The sequence below is a fragment of the Carya illinoinensis genome, chromosome 10 (assembly GCF_018687715.1).
Source record: "Carya illinoinensis cultivar Pawnee chromosome 10, C.illinoinensisPawnee_v1, whole genome shotgun sequence".
Classification (NCBI taxonomy): domain Eukaryota; kingdom Viridiplantae; phylum Streptophyta; class Magnoliopsida; order Fagales; family Juglandaceae; genus Carya; species Carya illinoinensis.
Window position 1 is genome coordinate 16,170,677 of NC_056761.1, and position 27,049 is coordinate 16,197,725.

Genomic DNA, 27,049 nt, shown 5'->3' on the forward strand with positions numbered 1-27,049 from the left:
TGAGAATTGGAGGGTCATTAGTTTTTTTTTATGAGGGGTTGCAATAAAAAATGAGACAATTTGTGGAAACCATGTGTAATGGAGCATTTTTTAACAAAGAACCTGAGGAAGCTTTTGAATATTTTGATTATTTAGCTGAAAATGCACAATCATGGGATACATCTGACGTTCATGATAGGTCGGAAAGTTCAAGGACAATTTCAGGGGGTGGGAAATATAATCTGAGAGAAGTAGATGATTTGAATGCTAGGTTGGCTATGATTTCTAAGAAATTAAAACCATAGAACTGAAGAAAGTGAATGAAGTACAAGCCGTACCTCAGATTACCTTGAGCTGTAATATTTGTGAGGGCCAAGGGCATTCAACTAATGATTGCCCAACCATTCTAGCTTTTAAAGAAGTTCTTTTGGATCAATCTAATGCTGTTAATATGGTTGCTAAATCTTTTTTAGGTCCTTATTCCAACACCTACAATTCGGGATGGAGAAATCACCCTAATTTCAGTTGGAGAGGTGATCAAGCTGCTTTACCTGCACCCAACATAGCTGGTCCTTCACAAATTGTACCCTACACTACCCAGGAGGTTAAGGACCATCTCAATATACCAACCACATGGTCCCAGCTCAGAAAAAGAACCTTGAAGACAATTTCCAGCAATTATCCACCAACTTCCAGCAGCTGTCCACCAATTTTCAGTAATTCATGCAAAGCCAAGCTGCTATCAACAGTCAAAATTCACAAGCCATTGCTGAGATTCGAGGGTCAGTCACAAGGTTGACTACAACCATGAGTGCTCAAGAGAAAGGGAAGTTCCCTGCACAATCTCAACCTAATCCCCAAGGCTAAAACCACCAATTTCAAAGCATGGCAGGAGATTCAAATGTCAAGCAAGTCAAGGCTATTACAACCTTGAGAAGTGGTAAGGTGATTGGCATTCCAGCTCAAGAGATAGAAAAGAATGGTAACACTTCTAAACCTCCTTCTGAAAATGAGGCACATGATCCTTTGGAATCTGAAAGTGTCCCAAACACTACACTTGCACCTTTTCCTCAAAAGTTAGCCCCTTTGCACAAAGATAAGCATCACACTGAAACTCTTGAAATTTTTAGGCAAGTTAGGATTAATAATATACCATTGTTAGATGCTATTCAACAGATTCCTACCTATGCTAAATTTTTAAAGGATTTATGCACCGTAAAAAGAAAATTGAATGTGCAAAAGAAAGCTTTTCTTACTGAGCAGGTTAGTGCTATTATCCAAACGAACACTCCTCCCAAATACAAGGACCCAGGATCCCCTACCATAGCTTGCATGATAGGGAGCTCAAAAATAGGCCAAGCATTATTAGACTTAGGTTCAAGTTTGAACTTTTGCCTTATAATGTTTATGTTCAGCTTGGATTGGGTGAGTTGAAATCTACTTCTATCACATTGCAGTTGGCTGATAGGTCTATTAAGATTCCTAGAGGTGTTGTGGAAGATGTTTTGGTTCAAGTAGACAAATTCTACTATCCAGTAGACTTTGTCGTACTCGACATGCAATTGACTAATCATTCTACTTTCTAAGCACCTGTTATCTTAGGAAGACCCTTCTTGGCTACTTCTAATGCACTCATAAATTGTAGAAGTGGAGTTTTAAAGTTGAGTTTTAGAAATATGACCTTGGAGCTAAATATTTTTAATCTTTGCAGGCAACCTCAAGAAGTTGAAGAAGTTCATGAAGTGAATTTGCTGAAAAATTTCATTGATGAAAATTTTGCACATTACCTTCAACTTATTGATTCTTTAGAGGAATTTGAAGAAGATTTCAAAATATTTGATAATGTTAATAACTCATCTCTTGTTTCCTCAATAGGTCAGCAAGTTACACCACCATGGAGGCTAAAATTTGAGCAACTTCCACCATTGACATAAACCATCAAGCCTTCGGAGGAGCAATCCCCAATTTTGGACTTCAAACCTCTTCCATTGGAGTTGAAGTATGCTTTCTTAAGACCACAAAGCACCTTCCCTGTGGTAATTTCTTCTCACTTAACTAGTGAACAAGAAGATAAATTGCTAGATGTGCTTAAGAAGCATAAAAAATTCATTGGTTGGACAATGGCTGATATAAAAGGTATAAGTCCCTTTGAGTGTACCCATAGGATTTATTTAGAAGATGATGCAAAGCTTTCTAGGGAAATGCAAAGAAGGTTGAATCCCACAATGAAGGAAGTGGTTAAAGATGAGTTGCTGAAGTTGCTTGATGTGGGTATCATTTACCCCATCTCAGATAGCAAGTGGGTAAGTCCTATACATGTAGTTCCAAACAAATCTGGGCTTACCATTGTTAAAAATGAGCAAAATGAATCGATTCCCACCAAAATTCCTACTAGTTGGCGCATGTGTATAGATTATAGGAAGTTGAATGCCGCCACTAGGAAAGATCATTTTCCTTTGCCTTTTCTTGATCAAGTGTTAGAAAAAGTTGCTGGACATGCCTTTTATTGTTTCCTATATGGATTCTCCGGTTACTATCAATTAGAAATAGCACCAGAGGATCAAGAAAAGACCACCTTTACTTGTCCTTTTGGTACTTTTGCTTTTAGGAGAATGCCTTTTGGTTTATGCAATACACCAGCAACTTTTCAAAGATGCATGCTTAGCATTTTTAGTGACATGATTGAGAACACCCTAGAAGTGTTTATGGATGATTTTCTGTATTTGGTGATTCATTTGAGAGTTGTTTAACCAATTTACAAGCTGTTTTGGCCAGGTGTGAAGAGAAGCAATTGCTACTAAATTGGGAGAAGTGCCATTTCATGGTACAACAGGGCATTGTTCTGGGACATATTGTTTCATCTAAAGGACTTGAAGTAGATAGAGCCAAAATTGAGTTGATTTCTAAACTTCCTACACCTAAGTCAATAAAAGACATTAGATCTTTTCTTGGGCATGCAGGTTTTTATAGGAGATTTATCAAAGACTTTAGCTCTACTTCTAAGCCTCTATGTAAGCTATTGATGAATGATGTAAAATTTGATTAGACATGATTGAGCTGAAATATTGCATATTTTAGCTATTTAAAACCAATGTATTTTAAATTCATCATGACATTATTATTGGTTTTAAATGAAAAAATGGTTAAAGTGAATAAATCAAAGTTGTGATTTTAATTGATTAAAAGCATGAATTTCTGCTTGAATTCTACCAACTATTGATTACTGTGCATTCTAGTCCATAATTTTTCTTGCTTTCTATTATCATTTGTGTTTGTACCATTGTTCTCCTTGTTCTCCTTATGCTTCCTAAACAATAGTTGGGATGTAGAGAAGCTAGTGTAGTTGGTGGGGACTGATGTAGCGGAGGCAATTATTTCTAATCTTGGGGGTCGAAAGCAAGGTGATGACCCTCTTATATGGCTAGTTACGTCGGATGGGTCTTTCCCTACCAAGAGTGTTTGGTCTTTTGTTCGAGTTACTGCTCCTAAATCTCAATGGTCTCATTGGATTTGGCATGGTATTTTGCCAAAGAAATTTTCCATACTCATGTGGAAGGCATTGAATAATAACCTTTCTGTGGATGATCAGATTATAAGAATTGGTGTCCCTCTAGTTTCCAAGTGCAAATGCTGCCATGAAGGTGCTTTTGAGGATCTCAACCATGTTCTCTATGGAGGTAATATAGCAGTGGCCATATGGAAGTTTAGCTCACATTTGCTAGGCATTCCTTATGTCGTTAGTCGATCATGGAAGGCTACGGTTGAGGCTTGGTTTCGTTGAGCTTCAAAGTTATCTCAGCAAAGAGAGATTATGCTAAGGAAAATCAAGAACAAACACCATGCAGCAACCACTCACTCGGAACTGCACTCACACCAGCTCACATGCAATAAACGTGACAGCAGCCTCTCACACGATGCAACCATGCAGCAGAACAAACACGTGTGTTCACTCGGACAGCAGCAAAGCAAAGCACTCACTCGGACATGCTTTGACAGCCAATCACACATGCAGCATCATTCGGATAGCACTCAAACAAACCATGCACATGCAGACAGCAAGCAGCAGGAGAAGAAATGGACGATGCACATGCAGAACAAAAAAGCACTCGGACAGCAGCTACTACAGCAAAAGAAAGAAGACCACATGGACAGCACACATGCAGACATGCAACTCATTCAGACCATGCATGGGACCAACTTACACATGGACAGCAACCTGAACGTGCAGCAACCTGGACCGAAAGCATACAACACATTGCAGACAAACACAGCAGCAAAGACACTCACACACCCTTCGGACAACACTCACACATGCATGCACACATGTACACAACAGAAAGCAGACCAGCCTCATTCGGACAGCACACAGCTGGACCCACAGCAGCTCACACATGCAGATCACTCGGATGTGCAGCAGCTGCTGCAGCAAGGAAAAGCACACAGCCAGTTCACACATGCATGACAACAGGAACACTCAGACAGCAGACCATTCAGACATATGCAGAACACAATGCACATGCAGCAGACCATTCACTCGGATGTGCAGCAGCTACTACAGCAATGAACCTGCAGCAAGGACAAGCACACATGCACATGCAGAACAGAAAGCATCATTCGGACACATGCAGGAACACATGCAGACCAACATGCAACGCACACATGCAGACAACATGCAACACACATGCAGAAAAGTGACACCAACTCACTCAAAAGCACACAGCCGGACAGCAGCCACTCACACACGCTGGATGTTGTTGGAAAGCAAGAGCATTTCAGACCTAAAGCACAGGAAGACAGCAGGTCTTATTCCCTTTGTCGGATCTACAACAGTACATGGATGTATACACTCGGACGGGCAGCAGGAGTGAGTATTTAATCAGCTGGAGGCAGCAACACATGGGAGTTTTTACTTACTTCTTTCCATTTAGAAGCTAGAGAGAGTTATTGTTTTTTTGGTTTCTCATTCGGCTACAGTTGAGCAACTAAGTTCTTGAAGTTGCACTTGTTTTCCCATTTGAGTTTTTCTTTCCGTATATAGCAGTAGGGCAACCTTGAGTTTATTTTCCTTCTCTTCCGTTTAAGTAGCAGAATTTTCATTTCATTTTCTTTGACTTTTCTTTCTTAATATAGATTGGTATTCGGCAGTTTTTGCTTTTGCTTACAATGCTTTGTTGTTTTAAGAATTTTTATTAAGTATTAAGAATTGTTTTAGAATTTTATCTCATTAATTGTAATACCTTAATTTCTTTCAAGTGTGCTAGTTGGTTTCATGCAACAAGAGAATTGTTTTAGAAGTTTTTAATCAAATATGCTAGTTTGTTTCATGAAATAAAGGAATTGTTTTAGAAGTTTTTAATTAAGTGTACTAGTTTAATTTATTGCAAGAAGGGTTTGGTAGAGAGCTTTTTTTTGTTTTAGTTGGGTAATTTAATTGTTGTTTACTTATTTCATGTTATTTATTTTTATTGTTTCATTAAGCTTTCATTTTAATAGTGATTACAATTGTTATGGTTTAATTTGAGAATTTGTGATTTAGATACAATGATAAACCTTAGAATATTGATTTTGAGGCTTTTCAATTTTCAATGCATGTTTTGTCAATTACTTTCTAATCTAGTTTAATTCTTAATTTAGTTTTATTAATCTCTGAATTTAATCTGTTAGTCATTTACATTCCAATCCGACAATCAAAACTCTAAAAATATGAATCTAGTCCATGACTAGTAACCTCTTCCATCCATTGCACATATCATCCTCTTGTTTTCTCTTTGTGAAGTTTTTCACATTTTTTCAACGAGTTTAATTTTAAGTAACTTTCCCCGAGGAGACGATCTAGGAATTTATTCCTAATTATTACACGACATCCTCCTGCACTTGGGATAGCATTAGTGCTACTCATTTTTGAGTGAGTCAAGACACCCGAGTGTCAAGAAGCTTTTTGTTGGCTTAAAACTTTGCTAACCACTCCTCCTATTCTTCAACCTCCTGATTGGTCACTTTCTTTTGAAATCATGTGTGATGCAAGTGATTTTGCTATAGGAGCTGTTCTTGGACAGCGTAGGAACAAACTTCCTTATGTCATTTACTATGCAAGTAAAACTTTAAATTTTGCTCAAAAAAATTATTCTACTACTGAAAAAGAATTACTTGCTGTGATATTTGCTTTAGAGAAGTTTCGTGCATGTATTCTTGGTTCTCCTATAGTCATCTTTACTGACCATGCAGCTCTCAAGTATTTATTGACAAAGAAAGATGCAAAACCAAGGTTGATTAGATGGATACTTTTACTCTAGGAGTTCAATATTATCATCAAGGACAAGAAAGGAGTAGAGAATGTGGTAGCCGACCATTTGTCTAGGCTCAACAGTTGCTGAAACTGAACAACTGACACCTGTTCTTGATTCTTTTCCTGATGAACATCTTATGTTAGTTAAAAATTTCCCTTGGTTTGCTGATATAGTAAATTTCTTGGTAACAGGACAAACACCACCTCATTGGAGCGCTCCAAGTGTAGAAGTGTCAAGTTGTATCAAGGATAAGTCCAGGATCGTATTCCACAGGGACAAAGGGTTATCAAAGCGTATATGAGAATTTTTTTGAGTAACAAATGTGTCGATTATGAGAGATGAAAATAAAATTAAAATGCAATGCAAAAAAAATCGAAGTTGAAATTTTAGTTTCTAATCAAAAAGGCAAATTAACAAACACTTGGATTGGGTTTGAGACTCTCTTTATTTCAGATCCTAGATAATTTTCTCGATTAACAACCCAATCAAGGTATTGATAAATGGAAGATAAAAATGTTAAGCTCAAGTTTTTGCAATTTTTTTTTCTAAGGGATTCTCTACCTTACTAGCCAAACACACATTAACAAGCAATCGAGAGAAGCCTTGATAATTTTCAAGCTTTTGTTGTGCCTTACGTCAACCACAAATCAAGAGCAAGAGCCGCTGTGACGCCCCCAAATCCCCACGCCCGAACACGGGAAAATCGAGACGATGGGATGGTGACAGCCGCAATCTATTTTCAATTTAAATCCAACTAGTAACATAGTGAAATCAACAATTCTCAACAAAATATTGCATTAAACTAGGACCTAAAATAAATTAAATCTCATCCCACAACCCAAGTTTCTAAAATTAGCTACACATGATGTTTCTAACAATAAAAATTAATCTAAGCAAAGCCATTAAAAGAAATCTGTGAGAAGAAATAAAAATAAATAAATAAAACCACAAGTTCCACGCTGACTCAACTAAGAACTTAGGAAAGAAAACTGGGCAACTAAAAAAAAAAAAAAAACTGAAAATGAGTCCTCTGAAATAACAACTGAAAAAACACTACAACGTAAAGCAAAAAAAATGAAACCAGCGCTGCAAGGCCAACGAATCCCTACCCAAACAAAAACAAAAAAAACCGCTTCCAAAATGAAATTTCCAGTCGTCCTTTTGGTCTGTAACGAAAAAGATGAGTCCCAAAAGAAAAAACTCTCCGTCGACCCCCTAAGTCTACCCCCAAACGAAAAGAGTAACTAAAGCTAAAAATCTCCCCAGGTCTGTAAACCTCAGCCTGAAAACTAAAAGCACAAAAAGAAAACAAATAACCAGCCGAATGAATGGTAGAAGAAGCTGCCGAGCAAGAGATAGAGTTCCATCCCAGCCAAAACAGAAAATGAAGCAAAACAATAGAGAGTTCCGTCTGCAACGTAGAAAAAATGAATACAAGAAAATAAATTCAAGCCGCCAAGTTCATGAGGTCTCAAAGTAAAAGCAATACAATAAATGAAAACCAGCCGACCTTAAGGCCTAGTGTCTGCAGCTCTAGCGTAAACGAAAAGAACAAAAAAGCAAGAAGAAAAACTAAAACTGCCTTCCGTCCAAATGAAAAAGAAGAGAAAATGAATAAACTTCAGACTACTCTACTCTGCTGCTAAACGAAAACCAGGTGAAGTCTAAAAAAAGAAAAACTGCCAGCGTCTCCAATGAGAAGGAAAGAAATAAAAGAAGTAAAAGCTCTTGTTGTTGCCAGCTACCCAAACGAAGGAATAAACTCTGCTACTGCTCGTTGGTGCCAACTACCAGAAAAAGAAAGAAAATAAAAAGCTCTGCTGCTGCACGTTCAACTTCCATGTGCAGAAGCAAGAAAGGTGAAGTGAACAGCTTGTCTTCCAGCGATGTGCTTGGTTCTATTTATCTTGCAATGGTCAGCACGTGTGGTGTGCTGCTGTTCGGCTGTGTTTGTTGATTTGTTTCCCTTCCATCCGTGAGTTCCAGTATCCTGCTGTCTTCAACGTGCTTCCATCTCTCAGCTTCACATGCCAAAAGTTGCTTTCCAACGAAATGATGCATGAGTTGCATTGCTCCTGCTTTCCAAGTGTGTGCTGTCCGTCCGTGTGAGTTTCCTTGCTGCAGGTTTATTGCATGTGTGAGTTGCTCCCACGTTTTCTGCATGTGTGAGTTTCCTTGCTGCACGAAGGTCTCCAACGAAAAGAGAATGAAAAATAAAATAAACCAGCCCCACTCTACTGCAATGTGCTGCGTCCAGCATGATATGTTGGGCGTGCTCCTGCTGTTGGCTGTCTGAGTGAAGTGCAATTGATCTCTATTACATGAGATTCCATAAAATCATAATCAATTCTTCTATTTCCTCATAGGTCCCATTCTTTCTTTCCTTCCATAAATGCCCTACAATATATAAATAAAATGATATTATAGTTTAAGTATTTCAAGGGTAAATATGAGACTTTGATGTGCAAAAATATTGGCATCAATTAATTTGATGCATAATTAAGTGTTCAATCCTTATTTGATAAAATAAATCACTCATTTAAACAACTTAATTATGCAATTCTAACCCTTTATCACACCCCCCAACTAGCTTTTTGCTAGACTCTAGCAAATAAAGCGAATGAATTCATTCATAGGTCCGATTCCCCCACAAGGAAATCTAAAAACATAAATTACATCTGTGTAGTGGAAAAGGCTGCCTATTACCGGGGTCCTTACAAAAAAAGAAAAAAGTAGGCACATTTCCAAGTGTAATAGCGTGAAAGCCGCCACTACAATGGTTTTGAATTAGAGTAAGACCATGTGGTTTTCTCAGATTGGTTGTTGTGATTGAAACTGTTAATGTCTCTTGGTAGTCGATATTGGAATTCTAACCCCATTTCCATGCACTTGAAAGAAAGCAAGCTTTGTTACATGTAATTCCCTTGGTTGATTAACTAAATTGTGTATAAATCTCTTAGTTGATACAAAATTCAGATTAATCTATCTCCAAGTGTTCTTAAACTCAACAAATTTATTTCATGGCATGTGATTCTCAGATTTTCTCAAGTTGGTAATTTCACCTTTGCATGAATTCATTCGCTTTATTTGCTAGATTCTAGCAAAAAGCTAGTTGAGGGGTATGATAAAGGGTTAGAATTGCATAATTAAGTTGTTTAAATGAGTGATTTATTTGATCAAATAAGGATTGAACACTTAATTATGCATCAAATTCTAATATTGAATGTCAAATTAATTGATGCCAATATTTTTGCACATCAAAATCTCATATTTGCCCTTTAAATACTTAAACTATAATATCATTTCATTTATATATTGTAGGGCATTTATGGAAGGAAAGAAAGAATGGGACCTATGAGGAAATAGAAGAATTGATTATGGTTTTATGGAATCTCATCTAATAGAGATCAATTACACTTCACTCGGACAGCCAACAACAGGAGCACGCCGAACATATCATGCTGGATGCAGCACGTTGCAGTAGAGTGGGGCTGGTTTATTTTATTTTTCACTCTCTTTTCACTGGAGACCTTCGTGCAGCAAGGAAACTCACACATGCAGAAAACGTGGGACCAGCTCACACATGCAATAAACCTGCAGCAAGGAAACTCACACGGACGGACAGCACACACTTGGAAAGCAAGAGCAATGCAGCTCATGCATCATTTCATTGGAAAGCAGCTTTTGGCATGTGAAGCTGAGAGATGGAAGCACGTTGAAGACAGCAGGATGCTGGAACTCACGGATGGAAGGGAAACAAATCATCAAACACAGCCGAACAGCAGCACACCACACATGCTGACCATTGCAAGATAAATAGAACCAAGCACATGGCTGGAAGACAAGTTGTTCACTTCACCTTTCTTGCTTCTGCACATGGAAGTTGAACGTGCAGCAGCAGAGCTTTTTATTTTCTTTCTTTTTCAGGTAGCTGGCACCAACGAGCAGCAGCAGAGTTTATTTTTTCTTTCTTTTTCGTTCGGTTAGCTGGAGCAGCAGGAGATCAAATGCATATCACGTTGGAGACCGCTGGACGTGGCAGCATGTTGCAGACGCTAGGCAGCAGAGGAGTTATGAGCTTTGCCTTTAGATTATTTTTCGTTGGAGACTTAGCGGCAGCTTAGCTTGGAGTTTTAAAGCCTTGGGTTGTGGGATGAGATTTAATTTATTTTAGGTCCTAGTTTAATGCAATATTTTGTTGAGAATTGTTGATTTCACTATGTTACTAGTCGGATTTAAATTGAAAATAGATTGCGGCTCTTGCTCTTGATTTGTTGTTGACGTAAGGCACAACAAAAGCTTGAAAATTATCAAGGCTTCTCTCGATTGCTTGTTAATGTGTGTTTGGCTAGTAAAGTAGAGAATCCCTTAGAAAAAAATATTGCAAAGGCTTTAGCTTAACATTTTTATCTTCCGTTTATCAATACCTTGATTGGGTTGTTAATCGAGAAAATTATCTAAGATCTGAAATAAAGAGAGTCTCAAACCCAACCTAAGTGTTTGTTAATTTGCCTTTTTAATTAGAAATTAAAATTTCAACTTCGATTTTTTTTACATTGCATTTTAATTTTATTTTTTATCTCTCATAATCGACATATTTGTTACTCAAAAAAATCTCATAAACGCTTTGATAATCCTTTGTCTCTATGGAATACGATCTTAGACTTATCTTTGATACAACTTGACACTTCTACACTTGAAAGCACATTCGAGACCGAGTCACAAAGCTAGCTTGTCATTGAAGTGGACGTACGTCTGACCAGGAAATAATATTAGTGGACCGATCTCATTAATGAATTTGGAAAGAATGAGTAGTCATGATGAATTATATATCTAGCCGGCAACTTTGACATTTCTACGTACATACAAACAGATGTGAGGTGTGGGTCGTCAACTCTGAATATCATCCATACATATGATATCCAAGGAATATATATATATATATATATCTATATATACACTTATAATTAACGGCGTTCCATATATTAACACCTAGAAAAAATAGCCACATTGTCACCATCTGACAAGAAGTTGGGCACATTTGCCTGTACAACAAAATAAAATCATCAGAATTTGGAGGGCATTTTGTTTAAAGCATAATTACCACAAAGGACTTGGAAAAAATTGTAAACAATGCATTTTCGTCCATCCAAAAACGCAAACTGACTCTTTATCCATAGAGAATAGATATCGTCTGCTCCATCACTCTCATACGCCAAAATCTTCCTCCCTCTCTCTCATTCCCCACTTCCGCAAAGTAAATTTCGTCCTCTGCTCAATATGCAGCATTAACCACACCTAACAGCCATCACATCCATTCACGGAATGATCGCCGTGCACCTCCTTTCCCTCTATTTCTCACCATTGCTTTAGATAGAAGGTAAATTATATTTTCATAAAACTTAAAGTATCTGTTTTGGGTATGTTGGGTGTCAAGCGCTGCCCCACTCTTAGTAATGTGGCCTAATCGAACATTCTTGAGGTATATAAATCCATAGTAGTAAATAGTAAATAAATACAAGAAATATAAATAACAAATGAGACATACGGATTTACGTAATTTGACACAAAGCCTATATCCATAAGTCGTTTGGAGGGCAAATTCACTATGATGAGTTCATACTGATATGTTGACAGAAGCATTCAAACTACGTACTACAGCAAAGACGATTTAGGGCATTCACCCAAACCCATATTTTTTGCTTGAAAAGGGCCACTACTAATTATGGGTGGGTGAAAGGGAGAGGTGTATAGATTCAAAAGTTTGTGTCACATGTACTCATCGATCGGTTTGTCCACTAAAAGTGAGAGGAATGGGAGTGGCTTAACCGAATAGAAATTAGGAGTGGCTCTACTGTTAAGGAGATAAATGAAATTAGAATTACTACTCGAAAAGCGTCACGGAGTTTGCAGTAAGGGCCTTGAAGTGATTTGTTTGTTTGTGAAATTTTGAGCTTGAGACACTTGTTTGTACGAACGAAAGGAAGAGTCACCTAGTGTATCGATGATGGCATGTGATTATTTATCGTTTAGCAAAGACTGTATTTCCATTGATAGTAACGCTTTTGTTTTTTATGGCCTTAGTTGATTTTTTTGCTCCTTGAGGTGATTTTCAGTGGACGTTCCCAGTTTTGTATTGATGTTAAAGTTAGTTTGTTGTGACCCGCTCTAAGTGGTCAAGGAGACCGTCGACCTCTTGGGTCCATCTTAGGGAGTTTGCCGAGCCTAGAGGCTCGTTCTCGAAGGTAACTCGCTACGTCATTGTGGTGTGAGTGTCAACACTCACCATTGCTGGAGAAGAAGTTGTGCTGGAATTGATGTCTAAGCTCGAGTGTGAGAACACTTGGCTTTGATGTGAGGTGGGAGATGGCTCGACTGTGCTAGCTGATAGTACAGAACTTGGCTTATAAAGCTAGGCGAGGAGGGAAATGCTCACGGAAGTTGTTTCCTTCATCGTGCCAGTGCAGATGTTGGCTTGGATAACTAGGCAAGAGATGGCTCGACAGCTCTAGGTAAGTGCACAAAACTCGACTTGGAAAGCTAGGTGGCAGATGGGACGACTACGTTAGGTGGGAGTGCGAAGCTCAGTTTCAAAAGCAAAGCGTCTCAATCACGCTAGGGGAGAGCACAGAGCTTGACTTTGCCAAAGGAGATGGCTCAATTGTGATTAGAGGTTTTCACCCAAAAACCAAACAGGCTAGTATAGAGAATCCAAAATTTTGAGATTTTGCAAACCTGAGTTGTTTTGCAAGAGTGTGGTGAAGGCTTAAGGCTTGAGGTGAGCCTACAGGCAACCATGCTTTGGTAATGATGAAGATCATGGGTACCTGTGGTATTGAGCGGTCTACTTTGATGAACACAAATTAAGATGTCCGAGTGGTGCCTGAGAGGGGCCTTGTAGTTGGTGTTTCACGTCACGCAGGTGATTTCTAGTGAATTATGTTCTTGAGGTGTGTAGCCATTGGGACTCTAGTGAAATCTCGAGGAGTTTGTGGAGAGAACCTCAAGCTATTTGGCTCTTCGTTCCATGTCTAGCAGGATTGGTCACCTGTTAAAGCATTGGGCGAAGGGTATCTTCTTGACTTGTCTGTTTGTTTTTTGCTACTCATAGCACTCTCCTTATACGATGTACGACTTCTGTTAGCGTCACTCCATCTGCTAGTTGCTTGGTTATAATGCTTCCACTTCTTGTCTTTATGGGCTTCCATCCATTGTTGTTTGCTTTCACTACCTGCAGTGTTCTTCCTTTCTTGGTTTCAGCAGCCAAATGAACAATTGTAGCAATAAGAGCAATTGCGACAAAGCCTTTGCAGCCTCCATAGTCACAACTATAGCATCACAGCAACAATTAGAGCCCATTTGCTCACGGTGACCTTTTTGCTCGGGTCTCATGTGTTTGTCCATGGTCCTAGATGTGGGTGATCACTTGATGCATACCACGCTACCACCCTCACTCGTGGTTGTAGAAGTTCATAATGGCAAGCTTGTTACCTGCCATGAAGGTGGTAGGTTATGTGAGGCCATGAGTTGTCCGTAAGTGTATTATGCCTGTCCATAGATGGCAAGCTGGGCAACATGTTGAGCGAGCTGACTGTTGCCTGCATAAAAACTGGTGAGTTAGGCGATGTTTGGTCATTGCCCACTACAGGAAATGACAAGCCAAAACATGCTTGTGGACACTACTCCAGCAACGTGCGAGATCATTGCTCGCCACGAAGCTTGCCCAACGTGCCTTCCAGGTGGTGTGTTCATTGCACAGCGTGAGAGTCTAAGCAACTAAGGTCGCACGGAAAGGTGCTTGCCTGTAGTGTTCTTTAGGCGGTGGGTGTCTTTCTATTGCCAGTCTTTAGTTGGTAGGTGATGGACGATGAGGTCCTTAGGGCATATGTAATGGATGGTGGTAGAGATCTTGTTGTCTCTATTGGGCAGTGCTGTTGTGGCATACTAGACTTGGCTCATGCCATGCAAGGGGGTGGCAGAAAGAATCCTAGCCAAGTGAGACTCCTAGGTTCACGGTGACATGCGCACCTTTTATTTGCCATGCATAGTGGGGTTGAGTTCACCAACAATTCCTGAGTTTAGGATAGCCATGGCTGCGGGAGAGAACCCTGACGATCCGCATGGCTCACTGTGGTTTCGTTTGATCGTAGACAAGCTCCATGCCCGTGTGCAAGAAGGGACTAATCGACCGGCATCCATGGACGTGGTGATACTCCTATTGAGACCCCGTGCCCACCCACCTAGAGAGAGTCTTGCTTGTGTTTTGGCTTCCTTGTTGCTGTGAGACGGTGGGAATGGCCTGCTGGCGATCTCTGTCATTGCTATGTGTTTCATTGGGCAAAGGCTTGCCAGCTAAGAGATGCCAGTTCGGTTGCACGGTGGAGATGTCACCTACCATGGAATGTTGCCTGCCTTTTGAGTTGCTCAAGGTTGTCTCCATGGGCAAGGAAGTTCTCATGGTGTGTAAGGTTCCAATGGGTGGGGAATGGTGATGTACACAACTTCTGCAGTCAAGGACCATCATGCCAGTGACAAAAAGCATCGACGGTTCAAACAGTTGTTGGTGTTGGCCCCACCAGCTCACGGAAGCTCATGTGTGAATTCCTAGCAACTTGTTGCTCTTTGCATGGCACAAGAAGCAACTATCTTTCCACCAACAAAGCTCTCCTGAGCACCAAAGTCCTCTTGAGCAAAAGATTGAGCAACCATGTTGTCCTAAAGACAATGCTCTCCCGAACAAAAGAGGCACTTGCAGAGCAATAAAGTCATGTTGAGCACAAAGCTCTCCCAAAAGGCAAAGCTTTCCATAAAATAAGTTTGGGCAATCTAAATCCCAAACAAGAAGCCCTAGGGCTAATAAATGGAACAAAGAGGACACACAATGGTTACCAACTTCAGCTAGAGGAAAAAGCTCGGAAACTTGCCCACCTGACCTGATGCACTGGCTGCCAGTTTGCCCTCGGACACCTGAGCGACCTATCTTCACCAGCACAAAATGCCCAAAAGTGCTTGCTTGGGCATGTTAGGTCTTCATGATCACTGAGGCAAGGTTACCCACAAGTGTCACTGGGGCGCCTCTAGCCCTTTTCATACTCTAGCCAAAAGAAGAGAGAGAATGGAAAATTCCAGCAACAGATGGTCTTCAAGCCACACTTGAACACTCCAGAAATGGAATCCTAACAAAACATAAGGTCACTCACCTCAAGATAGCTGAACAACCTTAGGGTCAAGCATTTGGGCCCCCGTAAAACAAGCCACCAAGGCTCACACACGTCTTGGCCACAATAGCGTGGTTAAGCAAGCCTCCCACTACAAAAGTTTCGTCCAGCAAGCCTCTTGTACAAGAAAGTCAGACTGCCCTAGAGTCAATCACTCAAACCTCCAATAAAACTAGCAATAGAGGCTAACCCACGAAATTGCCTCAAAGAGGCAAGAAATCCACTAGCACCAACGAAAACATTAAAGATCACCAAATACAAAAAAAGTGTTTTCGCACACTTTGCTCACCAAAGATAATCTATCATAGACGAAAATAAATCATACACTCGCACAAACAAACATCTTATAGGCTCATCCTAAAAGGCCCTTACAAGGAATTTACAAGCCCATTGTCAAAGCCTTTACATGGAACTTACACGTCTCCTCAAGGTTTACTGTCGGAGATCTCCATTGCGTCGTATAATAGTGGAAAATCAAGGGCAAGTCTCTAGATTTTATTTTTCTACAGTTTTTGTAGACTTTCACTATCATGATTGTCTCTTGTATTGAGTCTCTTATAGAATTAGAGCAGAAATCCTAAATTCAAATTTTGATTCTACACCTCACTTCCTTTAATTAATGGGTAATATAGTAATAGATACAATCCTAGGGTAAGCACGATCTGCGTATTTTAGTTGGAAAAAAAATGGAGTCTAGTATTAAAAAAATATTGCTTTCACGTGGATCCTAGATTTACACACTTTGTTCAAAGGGAGTTTGTGGAGCATGCACATTCTTGAACTGCAAATATCATTTTTCTAATTAAATATTTTATAAGTAATTAGGTCTACTTATTAAAGAATAGTCTAACTTCCACATGAAGAGAAATGTTACGATACCATTTAAATTAATTAAGTTTACCTTAATTTAATATCCTGATCACTGGCTCCTCTTCGCCTGCCATGCAGTCCATTGTCGCCAATCTACAATCTAACTTGGTCGTCAAAGACCTCAAGGAGATGCAATATTTCTTGGGTGTTAAAGTGTTCACCATCCCAGACCTAGCCTAAGCCCTCAGGAAAAACTAGCCAGCTCCCATTGACAAAACGACACCTTTCATACCCAACATAAACCCTAAATTATATTTTCTTTTTTTTTTCCTTCCCCCATTCTCTCTCTCCCCTCCCTATCATCTTCCCCTTCCTTCTCCCATGTCCAACATCTCACTCTCTTTCTCTTATCTCCCCTCCCCATGTTTTTAGTTTGTTACCATCTCCATCTACCGTTCCTAGGTTTTCCAACCGAGTCCACTAGTAATCTTCTTCAATCTCCCCCCTCTCTCGGTCCCAAAGCTCAAACCTCTATGGGGTTTGACCTCAATTGTGCTCAGTTTCCCTCCAGTCATCCTTGTCGATGCCTCACTGTGCCAACCATATATCAACAATGATGAGCTCCCTCTCTATGTCTCTTTATCTATCTCACTCTTTCAACTCCGAAACCAAACACATTTTAGGGTCAAAAGATCCCAAACCATGCCTTGTGATATCCCATATTTTCTTGTATTTAATTAAATAATTATTTTATTTATTATTATTATGAGTTTTCTTGTTTCAAATTTAAGATGATTTTCATGGTATTATTTTATGATTTCTAAGTGTAAAATTTATTTCAATGTGTTTTTCTTATTATTAATTATTGTTTATTATTTAAGTTTCTATTTATTTTAAATTATTTTATTGTTTGATTTTACTATTTTATTTTACTTCGTCACTGTGTGTGTTTTTTTTAATTTTAATTATTGTTTTAAATCATTTTCATTGGATCATTTTAAGATCCCAATATATACGGACTGTATTTAATTTCTTTACCTTTTTCTTTTTCCATTTTTTCTTCCCTTTTCCTCTTTTTCCTTTTCCTTTTCCCTTTCTCTCCACAGCCACACGATCAGTCCTTCCTCTCTACCCGTGCATCTCTCTCACCTCTAGCATGCCGTCTTATGCCACCACTAGCCATCACCATCCAATTCACCAGCTCCACCACCTGCCGGCGACCTCCCCCACCCCAAACTCCATCCCTCACACACACACACACACACACACTCTCTCTCTCTCTCTCTCTCTCTCTCTCTCTCTCTCTCTCCTCTGGCCATGTTAGCCCATTCATGTTCTACACTTTTTGTGCCACTGTGCGGTGCTACCACCACCATGGTAGCTTCCCATCTTGCTAGCCATCACCTTCAACCAAGCTCAACCCCTAACTCACCGCTATTCTCTCCCATGAACACACCAAAGACCAGCTATTTTCTCTCATTTCTGAGACCGTCCATCATCGCCTGGCCACTGCACCACCACCAACGGCTTCCCCATCCACCTGTGACCTCCTCTAGCCAATCTCATGCCCCACCATGACCCCTAGCCACCACACTCTCTCTCACTCTCCCATAGCCTGTCTCTCTCTCTATTTCTTTTGTTGATCTTCACTGTGCACAACCACCCACGACCTCCAACCACCACCATCCACTCCACCAACCTCCATAAGCTCCTCCATGGCCAACCCAAGTCTCCCTCAACTCCTCTTCAAATTTTTCAGTTTTGAAACCCACAGCCATCACTTGAAAACATTGATTTGCCGCTGCTCTGCCACTTTTAGCATCACCTTTGATCTTCCAAAGTTGCCTTTCATCATTGCAAATAATTTTTCAAATGATTTTCTTGAAATTTAAATATATTTCTACACTAACATGTTTTCTGCAGTTTGATTAGTTGTGATGGGCCTTGAGTCTGAGAAGTGTTTAGAAATTTATTGTAGTTGTTGTCAAATATGGGTTTTGGGCCGGATTGCAGGATAGGATTGTTTATGGAGTTGGTTTGTGGATTTGTGCACTTGGATTTGTGATTGGTGTATTTTATCTGATGGGTGATGTAACATGACATCATATATACTGTTTGCATGCATTTTCATGTGTCATGTTTGAAAAGTGAGTTTTTGTATTAAGAAATGATTTTGGGTGCATGTGTAATAAACATATTGAAAGAAATAAAATAAAGAAAAAATGAACTATAGTGATGGTGGTAAGCAGAGATGGTGGTAAGTCCCGCCTGAGATTTTTGGCGTGCATTGAAAAAATGGTCATTTTCAAGAAAAATGATGGCTTTGGTCTCATGCATGTTTCATCATGTGCATGCATACATGTTGGTTGTTTAAATATGTTTTTATCTCGTGGATTGTTTGATTGATTACTTACTGAAATTCATAATCCCACGTGGTATTCGTACCCTATGGTTCTGTTTTACAGAATCATAGATTTTGATGAAGATGATGACATTAAGCTTGAGGGATCGGCTTTGTCAGAGGAGTAACATGTGGTCCCTTTTTTATCATCGGATTTGTTTCCGCTTTTGTCTATGTATTTTGGCTTTTATTTATTTTTGTTGAATAACTGTATAACCTTTTGAAATGATTTTAGTTTTGATAAATCTGTATTTAAAATTCTGGTACTTAATTAACTATTTTTATTTATCCACTATGATTATTATTGTACGCTTTTTGCATGTACACTCACTTAGCACTAGCATTTGAGGTGTGTGATCCTTGTTACGATCATCCTGGTATCACTATTCCTGCTATTTTTTGCACGTGGGAGTCAGGGGTGCCACATGCCTGCTCTCTCCAGCCACCATCCCACGCCTTGCCGCCACTCTTCACCAGTTAGTCCCTCCCTCTCTCTTTTTGTCCCATACCTCTGCCTTTGTCACTCTCTCTTTCTCTCTTTCACTCTATGTCTCTCTCTCTCTCTCTCTCTCTCTCTCTCTCTCTCTGTGAAGCTACCAGCCACCCTCTTCCTCCTTTCCCTCCATCCAAAACCCACCCTTGTGGTTTTTGGCCACCTCAAACTGAGACCCACCGTCCTCCTCACCCAAACACTCTTTTTCCCTCTCTACCCAAGACACCATGACAACCACCCAGGAGACCATTGCACCTTCAATTGACTGCAGCAACCACAAGCAACATGGTGGTAAGTGGCTCTCTAATTAAACTTGGTAATGTTGATGCTTGAGTTGTGAATTGTGAATGTGATGTTGTGTGGTTCTCTGTATGCCTGAGAGCCTTTGTGGAAGATTGGAGATGATGTGCGGTTCTCTGTTTGGCCAAGAGTCCCTGTGGAGGTGTTGCAATGTTGTGTGATTCTATATATGGCTAAGAGCCTATGTGGAAGTATTGTGGTGTGGTACAGTTCTCTGTATGGCCGAGTGCCTTTGTGTAAGTGTTGGGATTTTCTGTGGTCCTCTGTGTTGTGGCTGAGTTTCTTTGTGGAAGTGTTGGCATTTTGTATGGTTTTTTGATATAATTCTTATTTGATGTCCATTTGTTTATTCTATCACATAAATGTTGTTGTGAATTTCCTAATTTACTTACTTTTTTTTAAAGTTATGTTGTGGGGATTTTTCCCTTGTTCATACTATTTTTAAATGATAAAGGATTGTTAGAATTTTCCACTTTTGCACTAGTTTGTAATTTGTCAATGTCCGCTAGAAATGCCAACCTTACCCTAAATTACAACTTGTAAGTACTTGCTGAAAATTTCCCCACGTGCACTATTCTTCATTTAATAATTTTTGTTGGATTTCTTATTTTTGGGTTGTTTATACCATATAAAGCTAAAATCTTATCATTGGACTACCTTATAACTTGTATTTGCTTGCTGAAAATTTTGCCATGGTAGTATGATTTAGGTGAGTAAGGGCCAATTTGGATACGTAGATTGGAATCAAACAATCTCATCTCAGTTGTACTATTTATTTTATTAGTGTATCCAAACGCACATTCAACCATGTTTTTAGTCATCTCTGCATTCTATATACTGTGCATTGATGTAACAATTGCTTTCCAGCCCATCTGACACAAGACTGTTCTCCTACACCTCACATCCCAATAGTCAGGACGACAACATTCAACCATACAAACGCACATTCAACCACGTTATAGGTTGGTGCATGGTATTCAGGCCATGCAAGGTGGTAAAACCAAAGTTTTGAATACCATTTTGGTTAAGGTATTGGAATGAATTATTTCAGTATCGATACTATATATAAAATAAATTAATTATATATATAAATTACATTTCAAAATAATATCAATGCAAGTCTTAAAAAGTTAAAATACATATTTATAAAACTCTATAATACTTCTAAGTTCTCAATTCAATTATTTAAAAAAATAATCATTGATCATTATCACAAAAATGGGAGTAGGGATTTGATTTTTAGTCCTCAAGAAAATGGGTTTAAAAAAAGTTAAGAAAATTGTCTTCAGATGTGAGAATTGGAGTGAAAATTCTAAAAAAAAAAAAAAATCTAAACTTTTACATTAATTATTAGACAATCCCAGTACTGACTGACCAAAAATCGGCCAGTATTTGAGCCGATACAAAATGGATGCATTTCCTATACCGGTCACTATTTTGGTACAAGAAATACTAGCCGTACCAGCCAGTATGGTACAAAAATTAAAACCTTGGATGAAACCTATTTAGAAACTTAGGTTTGATGCACTAGGCATCTAAAGCCACAAGGGAAGCCCACAAAGCCCATGCTATTTCAGCCTCTATAGAAAATTTGGGTTTTGAAACCCTAGAGAATAAGGCATATGCCAACCCATTTTCATTGATGCCAATTGTCATTCATTGAGACCCAACAATTGAGCAACAAGACTCAAGCTTCTCCCTTATTACAATCTTCATTAACATATTAGAACCATTATCATTTGTGTGAGTGTTTTCAAGTTCTATCAATATAAAGAGACAACCCACTCTACCTTATGTTCATCTTCCATGGCTCTACATAACACTCGAGCTCTCCTCCATCAATCATTAACACATACTTATTTGTAGGATATCAAGTGAAAGGATGTCGGTCTCTGATAGACCTCCTGAGAGGAACATTCATTAGTATCTCTGGTTCTGCCAACTGATAAAGTGTCTTATTCTGTAAGGGAGCATTTACATCACTTGGACTCTATAGGTCATTTTGAATAGTATGTTCAACCTATGCTGGCAAATCTATTAATGGCATCGGTTCTAAGTTAATTAAACCATCCTTGCACTGAAACACTACTCTATCTGTCTTCTTAATATCTTGTATGGTTTGATCTTCAATAAGCACAACATCTCGGCTTCTCACTAGTTTTTTGTCAATTGAATCATATAATCTGTAGCCAAACTCATCTAGACTATAACCTAGAAAGATGCACTGTCAAGTCTTCACATTGAGCTTAGACCTCTCATCCTTGGAAATATGCACAAATGCTTTACATCTAAAGACACGTAAGTAATCATATGTGACATCCTTGCTAGTCCAAACTCTGTCTAGTACATTGAACTAAAGAGGAACGCATGGTGTGAGATTAAGAACATGTATAACTGTACTCAAAGCCTCACCCCCAGAAAGACCTCGGCAATTTTGCCTGTGAAAGTAAACATCTCACTCTCTCAATCAATGTTCTGTTAATCCTCTCAACTAAACCATTCAATGGAAGAGTCTTCAGAGGTGTCTTTTGATACCGAATACCTTTCTATCCACAATAATAACCAAATGGGCCTGAATACTCTCCCACGTTTTCAGTTCGAATGCACTTTAGCTTCTTTCCACTCTATCTCTCAACTAAGACCTGAAACTATTCAAACATTTCTAATACTTGATCCTTTCTTTTCAAGGTATAAACCCATAACTTTCTTGAATGATCATCTATGAAAGTTACAAAATACAAAGAGCCTCCAAGTGTACGTTCTTGTCTTCATAGGGCCACAGACATTTGAATGCACTAGATCAAATATACCTGACCTTCTTGAAGGAGGGAAACTTTTGAAGGAAACTCCATTCTACTTCCCTACCAACAATAAGTACACTTTTTCAAAGGCGCACTCTTCATTCCAGAGAGAAAATTCTTTTTAGCTAATAAAGCTAAGCCTTTCTCACTCATGTGGCCAAGTCTCTTATGCCACAGTTGTACTGTGAACTCATTCTTTGTAACATTAATAATGTTATTGGAGAGCCTTGCCTATAGCATGTAGAAGGTTGGAACATTTTTTCCTCGAGCTATAACCATAGCAACCCTTGTAAGCTTCAATTGCCCATTACAAAAGATGTTGCAATACTCTTTATCATCAAGTTTACTTAAAGAAATCAAGCTTAAACAAATATCATAAATGTGCTTTACATATCTATGAATGAACACCATGCCATTATTCATTTCCAAGCACACACCTCTAACGCCAATGAGCCAAGCCACCATTGCCTATCTTCATTGTGCTAAAGTCACTGAGTATATAGTTTGAATAAATCCTTTTGGGGTGTCGCATGAATGGAGGCATCACTATCAATCACCCAACTAGTTTCATAAGAAGCAATATTTACAACATCAATATCATTTTAAACAATGAAGAAGTCTCTGGTAGTAGTGGTGGCAACTTGATCATTATTGTTTTCATCAACTTTCATCTTCTCATTCCCTTTGTCTTTATATTCTCTCTTTAATTTTCTACAGTATTTCTTGATATGCCCCTTCATGCCACAATGCTAGCACTCAACATTAGCAAACTTGTTTGACTTACTTCTGCCCTTATCTTCGTTCTTCAGATCTCTTCTTTTACTCCTCCCAATCTTTTCTATAACAAAGACCTCTAACTAGGAGGAGGAACCGTGTGATTTTCTTTTCATCTCTTCATTCAAAATACTATTTTTTGCTCAATCCATATTGATTATGCCATCCGGGACTGAGTTAGATAATGAAATTCTAAATGTCTCCTAAGAGTTTGGCAATGTACCAAGTAAACACAATCCCTATACCTTATTGTCAAATTTGATGCCCATTCTAGCCAGTTGATTACTTATTCATTAGAATGTGTTCAAGTGAATTGTCAATGGAGCTCCATCTTGGTATCTTAGAGTCATCAAATGCTTGATCAAATATATTTTATTATTTCCAGTCTTCTAAGCATATAACTTGCACCAAGATTGTATATTTAAAGCTTGTTCCTAACATTACTTTATATATACCATAAATACGAACGGTAGCTTTGTAGACTTGATGAAGATTTTCATCATCATATATGAAGCTAGGATTAAAACCAAATTAAGAAAAATAACAAATATCTTTAAATAATTATGTAGAGAAAAAAAAGTTATATATAAACTATTAATCATTATCCTTATTTTCGATGTGCGTCAAGTAGTAATTAGAGATTAAGCAAAACCAATAATAAATAATTATCAATCATTTTTAAGTCACATAAAAAGATTAAAATGATGATATTTAATCAGATGGAAAATAAGATAAATAAATTTTAAAGTATTTATGTAATTAGAAACTACCTTGATATTTTTAATTTTGAAAAAGAAAATCCTAGTACTTATGATCAAGTTGTACGCAAAGCTAGCTGGTCATTGAAGTGGACGTATGTCTTACCAGGAAATAATATTAGTCCACCAATCTCATTAATGAATTTGGAAAGAATCGATTATGCACCATTTACCCTCTTAAATCGGTATTTTCAGTTTTCGATTTTAATCAAGTATCAATTTCATTAAATCACTAAGTACTAATATATATAGTACTAGTATAGTATTAATATTAATATAGTACTATTATTAATATGGAAAAATCTAGCTATAAGTACAATTGTGTACTAATCTGTGCATCAATTCAATGTGATTAGTTAAAAAATAGATTTTATTGAAAACAGTGTTAATTTAAATTTTAAGTATGAAAAAATCAGTATTATTACGCAGATTAGTAGGCGACTTTGCTTGTATGTAGCAAAACTCTATTAATATTACTATATAAAAGTGATTTAATATTAATAAGTTATAGTGATTTAATATAGTATTAGTATTTAATACTAATAATGATTTAATATAGTATTAATATTAATATATATTAGTATACTAATGTATACCAATTAATTAAAGTTAAATGTAATTAATATACAAATGTATATTAATATTACTAATGTATTATATTTTTATCAAAATGATTTAAAGGAATATGTCGATAATTTATTAGGCCTACAAATATAATTAATATATATTTTATATTAATAATATATGATCAAAAAAATGTTCATGTTAAATATTATAATTTTATATTATAAATTATCATATAAAATTATTTCATATATAAAATATTTCATATAATATAAAATTATAATATATAAAAATTATATATAAAAAATATTTTATATAATATTAAAAATTAATTATATATATGAATATTGAACCAGTTCTAAAGTATTTATGTAATTAGAAACTACCTTGATATCAATGTTAATTGTACAAGAGTTTTACTTGGTACAAGCAAGTTCGTTCACTAATTTGTGTACCGATAATTTTTTTATTTTAAAAAATATATAAAAAAATTTTTAAACAAGAAAAAAATCTCATATCTTATAAAAATTATTTTTATCTTTAATTCACTCTATTTTATTAAATATATACAGTATATATTCATATCGATATATGAATTACTGTATGAATTCTGACAAACTCTACTAGCAAAAAAAATTTTATATGAGAAGTGATACGCTTGTAACCGAATCACCATCTTTTATTACTCTTAATAATATAATATTTTTTTAATATTTAAATCCATCAAATAAAAGAAAAGTCAAATTATAATTTTAAAAAATATATTATTTTAACCTAAAGTTGTAAACAAATTGTGGAGTGATAGGTATTAGGTAGTCTATCATTTTTCTTTTTCCATTATGCCGTGTACGCAAAGCTAGCTTGTCATTGAAGTGGACGTACGTCTGACAGGAAATAATATTAGTCGACCGATCTCATTAATGAATTTGGAAAGAATGAGTAGTCATGATGAATTATATATCTAGCCGGCAACTTTGACATTTCTACGTACATACAAACAGATGTGAGGTGTGGGTCGTCAACTCTGAATATCATCCATACACGAATATGATATCCAAGGAATATATATAGGAAAATTTTATGTACAGTCATTTTTGCAGATTCTTTTGTGCACTCCAGTGATATGATTAGTTGTATATTAAAAAAAATTAATCCAGCCAATCATATCAGTGGAGTGCGTAAGGAGTGCACAAAAATGACTGTATGTAGCATTATTCATATATATATATATATCTATATATACACTGATAATTAACGGCGTTCCATATATTAACACCTAGAAAAAATAGCCACATTGTCACCATCTGACAAGAAGTTGGGAACATTTGCGTGTCACAACAAAATAAAATCATCAGAATTTGGAGGGCATTTTGTTTAAAGCATAATTACCACAAAGGACTTGGAAAAAATTGCAAACAACGCATTTTCGTCCATCCAAAAACGCAAACTGACTCTTCATCCATAGAGAATAGATATCGTCTGCTTCATCACTCTCATACGCTACAATCTTCCTCCCTCTCTCTCATTCCCCACTTCCGCAAAGTTAATTTCGTCCTCTGCTCAATATGCAAGCATTAACCACACCTAACAGCCATCACATCCATTCACGGAATGATCGTCGTGCACCTCTTTTCCTTCTATTTCTCACCATTGCTTTAGATACAAGGTAAATTATTTTTTCATAAACTTGAAGTATCTGTTTTGGGTATGCATGGTTCCGTCTATTTCAAATTCGGTTTGATGGATGCGTATGATGGGTGCCAAGCGCTTTCCCACTCTTAGTAATGTCGCCTAGCTAATCGAACATTCTTCGGGTATATTTTCGACGACTTTCCTTTTCTTTTCTTCCTAAAATTGAATTTCTCTGTTCTCCATGACAAGCAGATTGAGATGTCTTAACTGTGTCTATACTAATCATGCATGTACTCGTACTTCGCAATTACGTGTGAAGAAATTTCGGAGAAAAATCAGAAGATCAATAAATTGTGATCATGAGCGATATAAATGAGTAGTTACCGTACGTTGTGCATTTGATTGTCATCATGTTCTGCTAAAATTGACTCACAAATCATGCGCAAGTACATGAGGAATTCATCTGTGCATACATAACGTCACATAATAAGTATATTTATCATTTATTTCTTTTCTATGCATAATCTGTTTGTAATATTTCTTACCAGGGAGTAACAAACGAATTAAGTCAACGAAGGTGCTATAGATCAAATACTTAAAAGAGCATCTCAAAATTATGAAGATCACAAAGATAATTGCAAGGAGTGATCAGTTAGGCATGAGTAAACGAGGACCCCGCTCTGTTCCATCTGCATCATCTCCTCAACCAGAATATTATTGGGATGCATCCGAATCATTAAATGCGTTGAGCTCGATCGAGGAGGAATCTGAAAATGAGTCTAATCATGATGACATTGATGAGAGTAAGTACTTTTTCTCTCTCTCTAGCTCGCCCACATGTGCAAATGTAATTAACACGAGAATAAACTGCATTCGTTCACAAAGAGAAAAACGACATAAATAACTGGATACACACTAATAGAATGAAATATTCTGTGAATTCTCAACATACTTTCATTACAATAACAAGGGTATTTATACACATATTCTGTACAATATTCTAGAAGCAGAAAGGAATAAAATCAGTTATAA

General features: G+C 37.5%; 1 protein-coding gene across 4 annotated transcripts in view; it reads left to right on the forward strand.

The window, feature by feature from the left end:
- The first annotated feature begins 11,522 nt into the window (after window positions 1-11,522).
- The window catches only part of LOC122280023 (ankyrin repeat-containing protein NPR4-like), a 30,056-nt gene continuing 14,529 nt past the window's right edge, over window positions 11,523-27,049 (forward strand). Inside the window, exons 1-2 of one of the 4 annotated variants that reach the window (XM_043090975.1) lie at window positions 11,523-11,646; window positions 26,566-26,820. In XM_043090975.1, the coding sequence (XP_042946909.1) occupies window positions 26,634-26,820 (187 nt within the window). In that variant the 5' untranslated portion in view covers window positions 11,523-11,646; window positions 26,566-26,633. Of the gene's footprint in view, window positions 11,647-25,722; window positions 26,200-26,565; window positions 26,821-27,049 lie in introns of those variants that run through there. The other 3 variants (XM_043090974.1, XM_043090976.1, XM_043090973.1) reach the window with 3 other exon arrangements.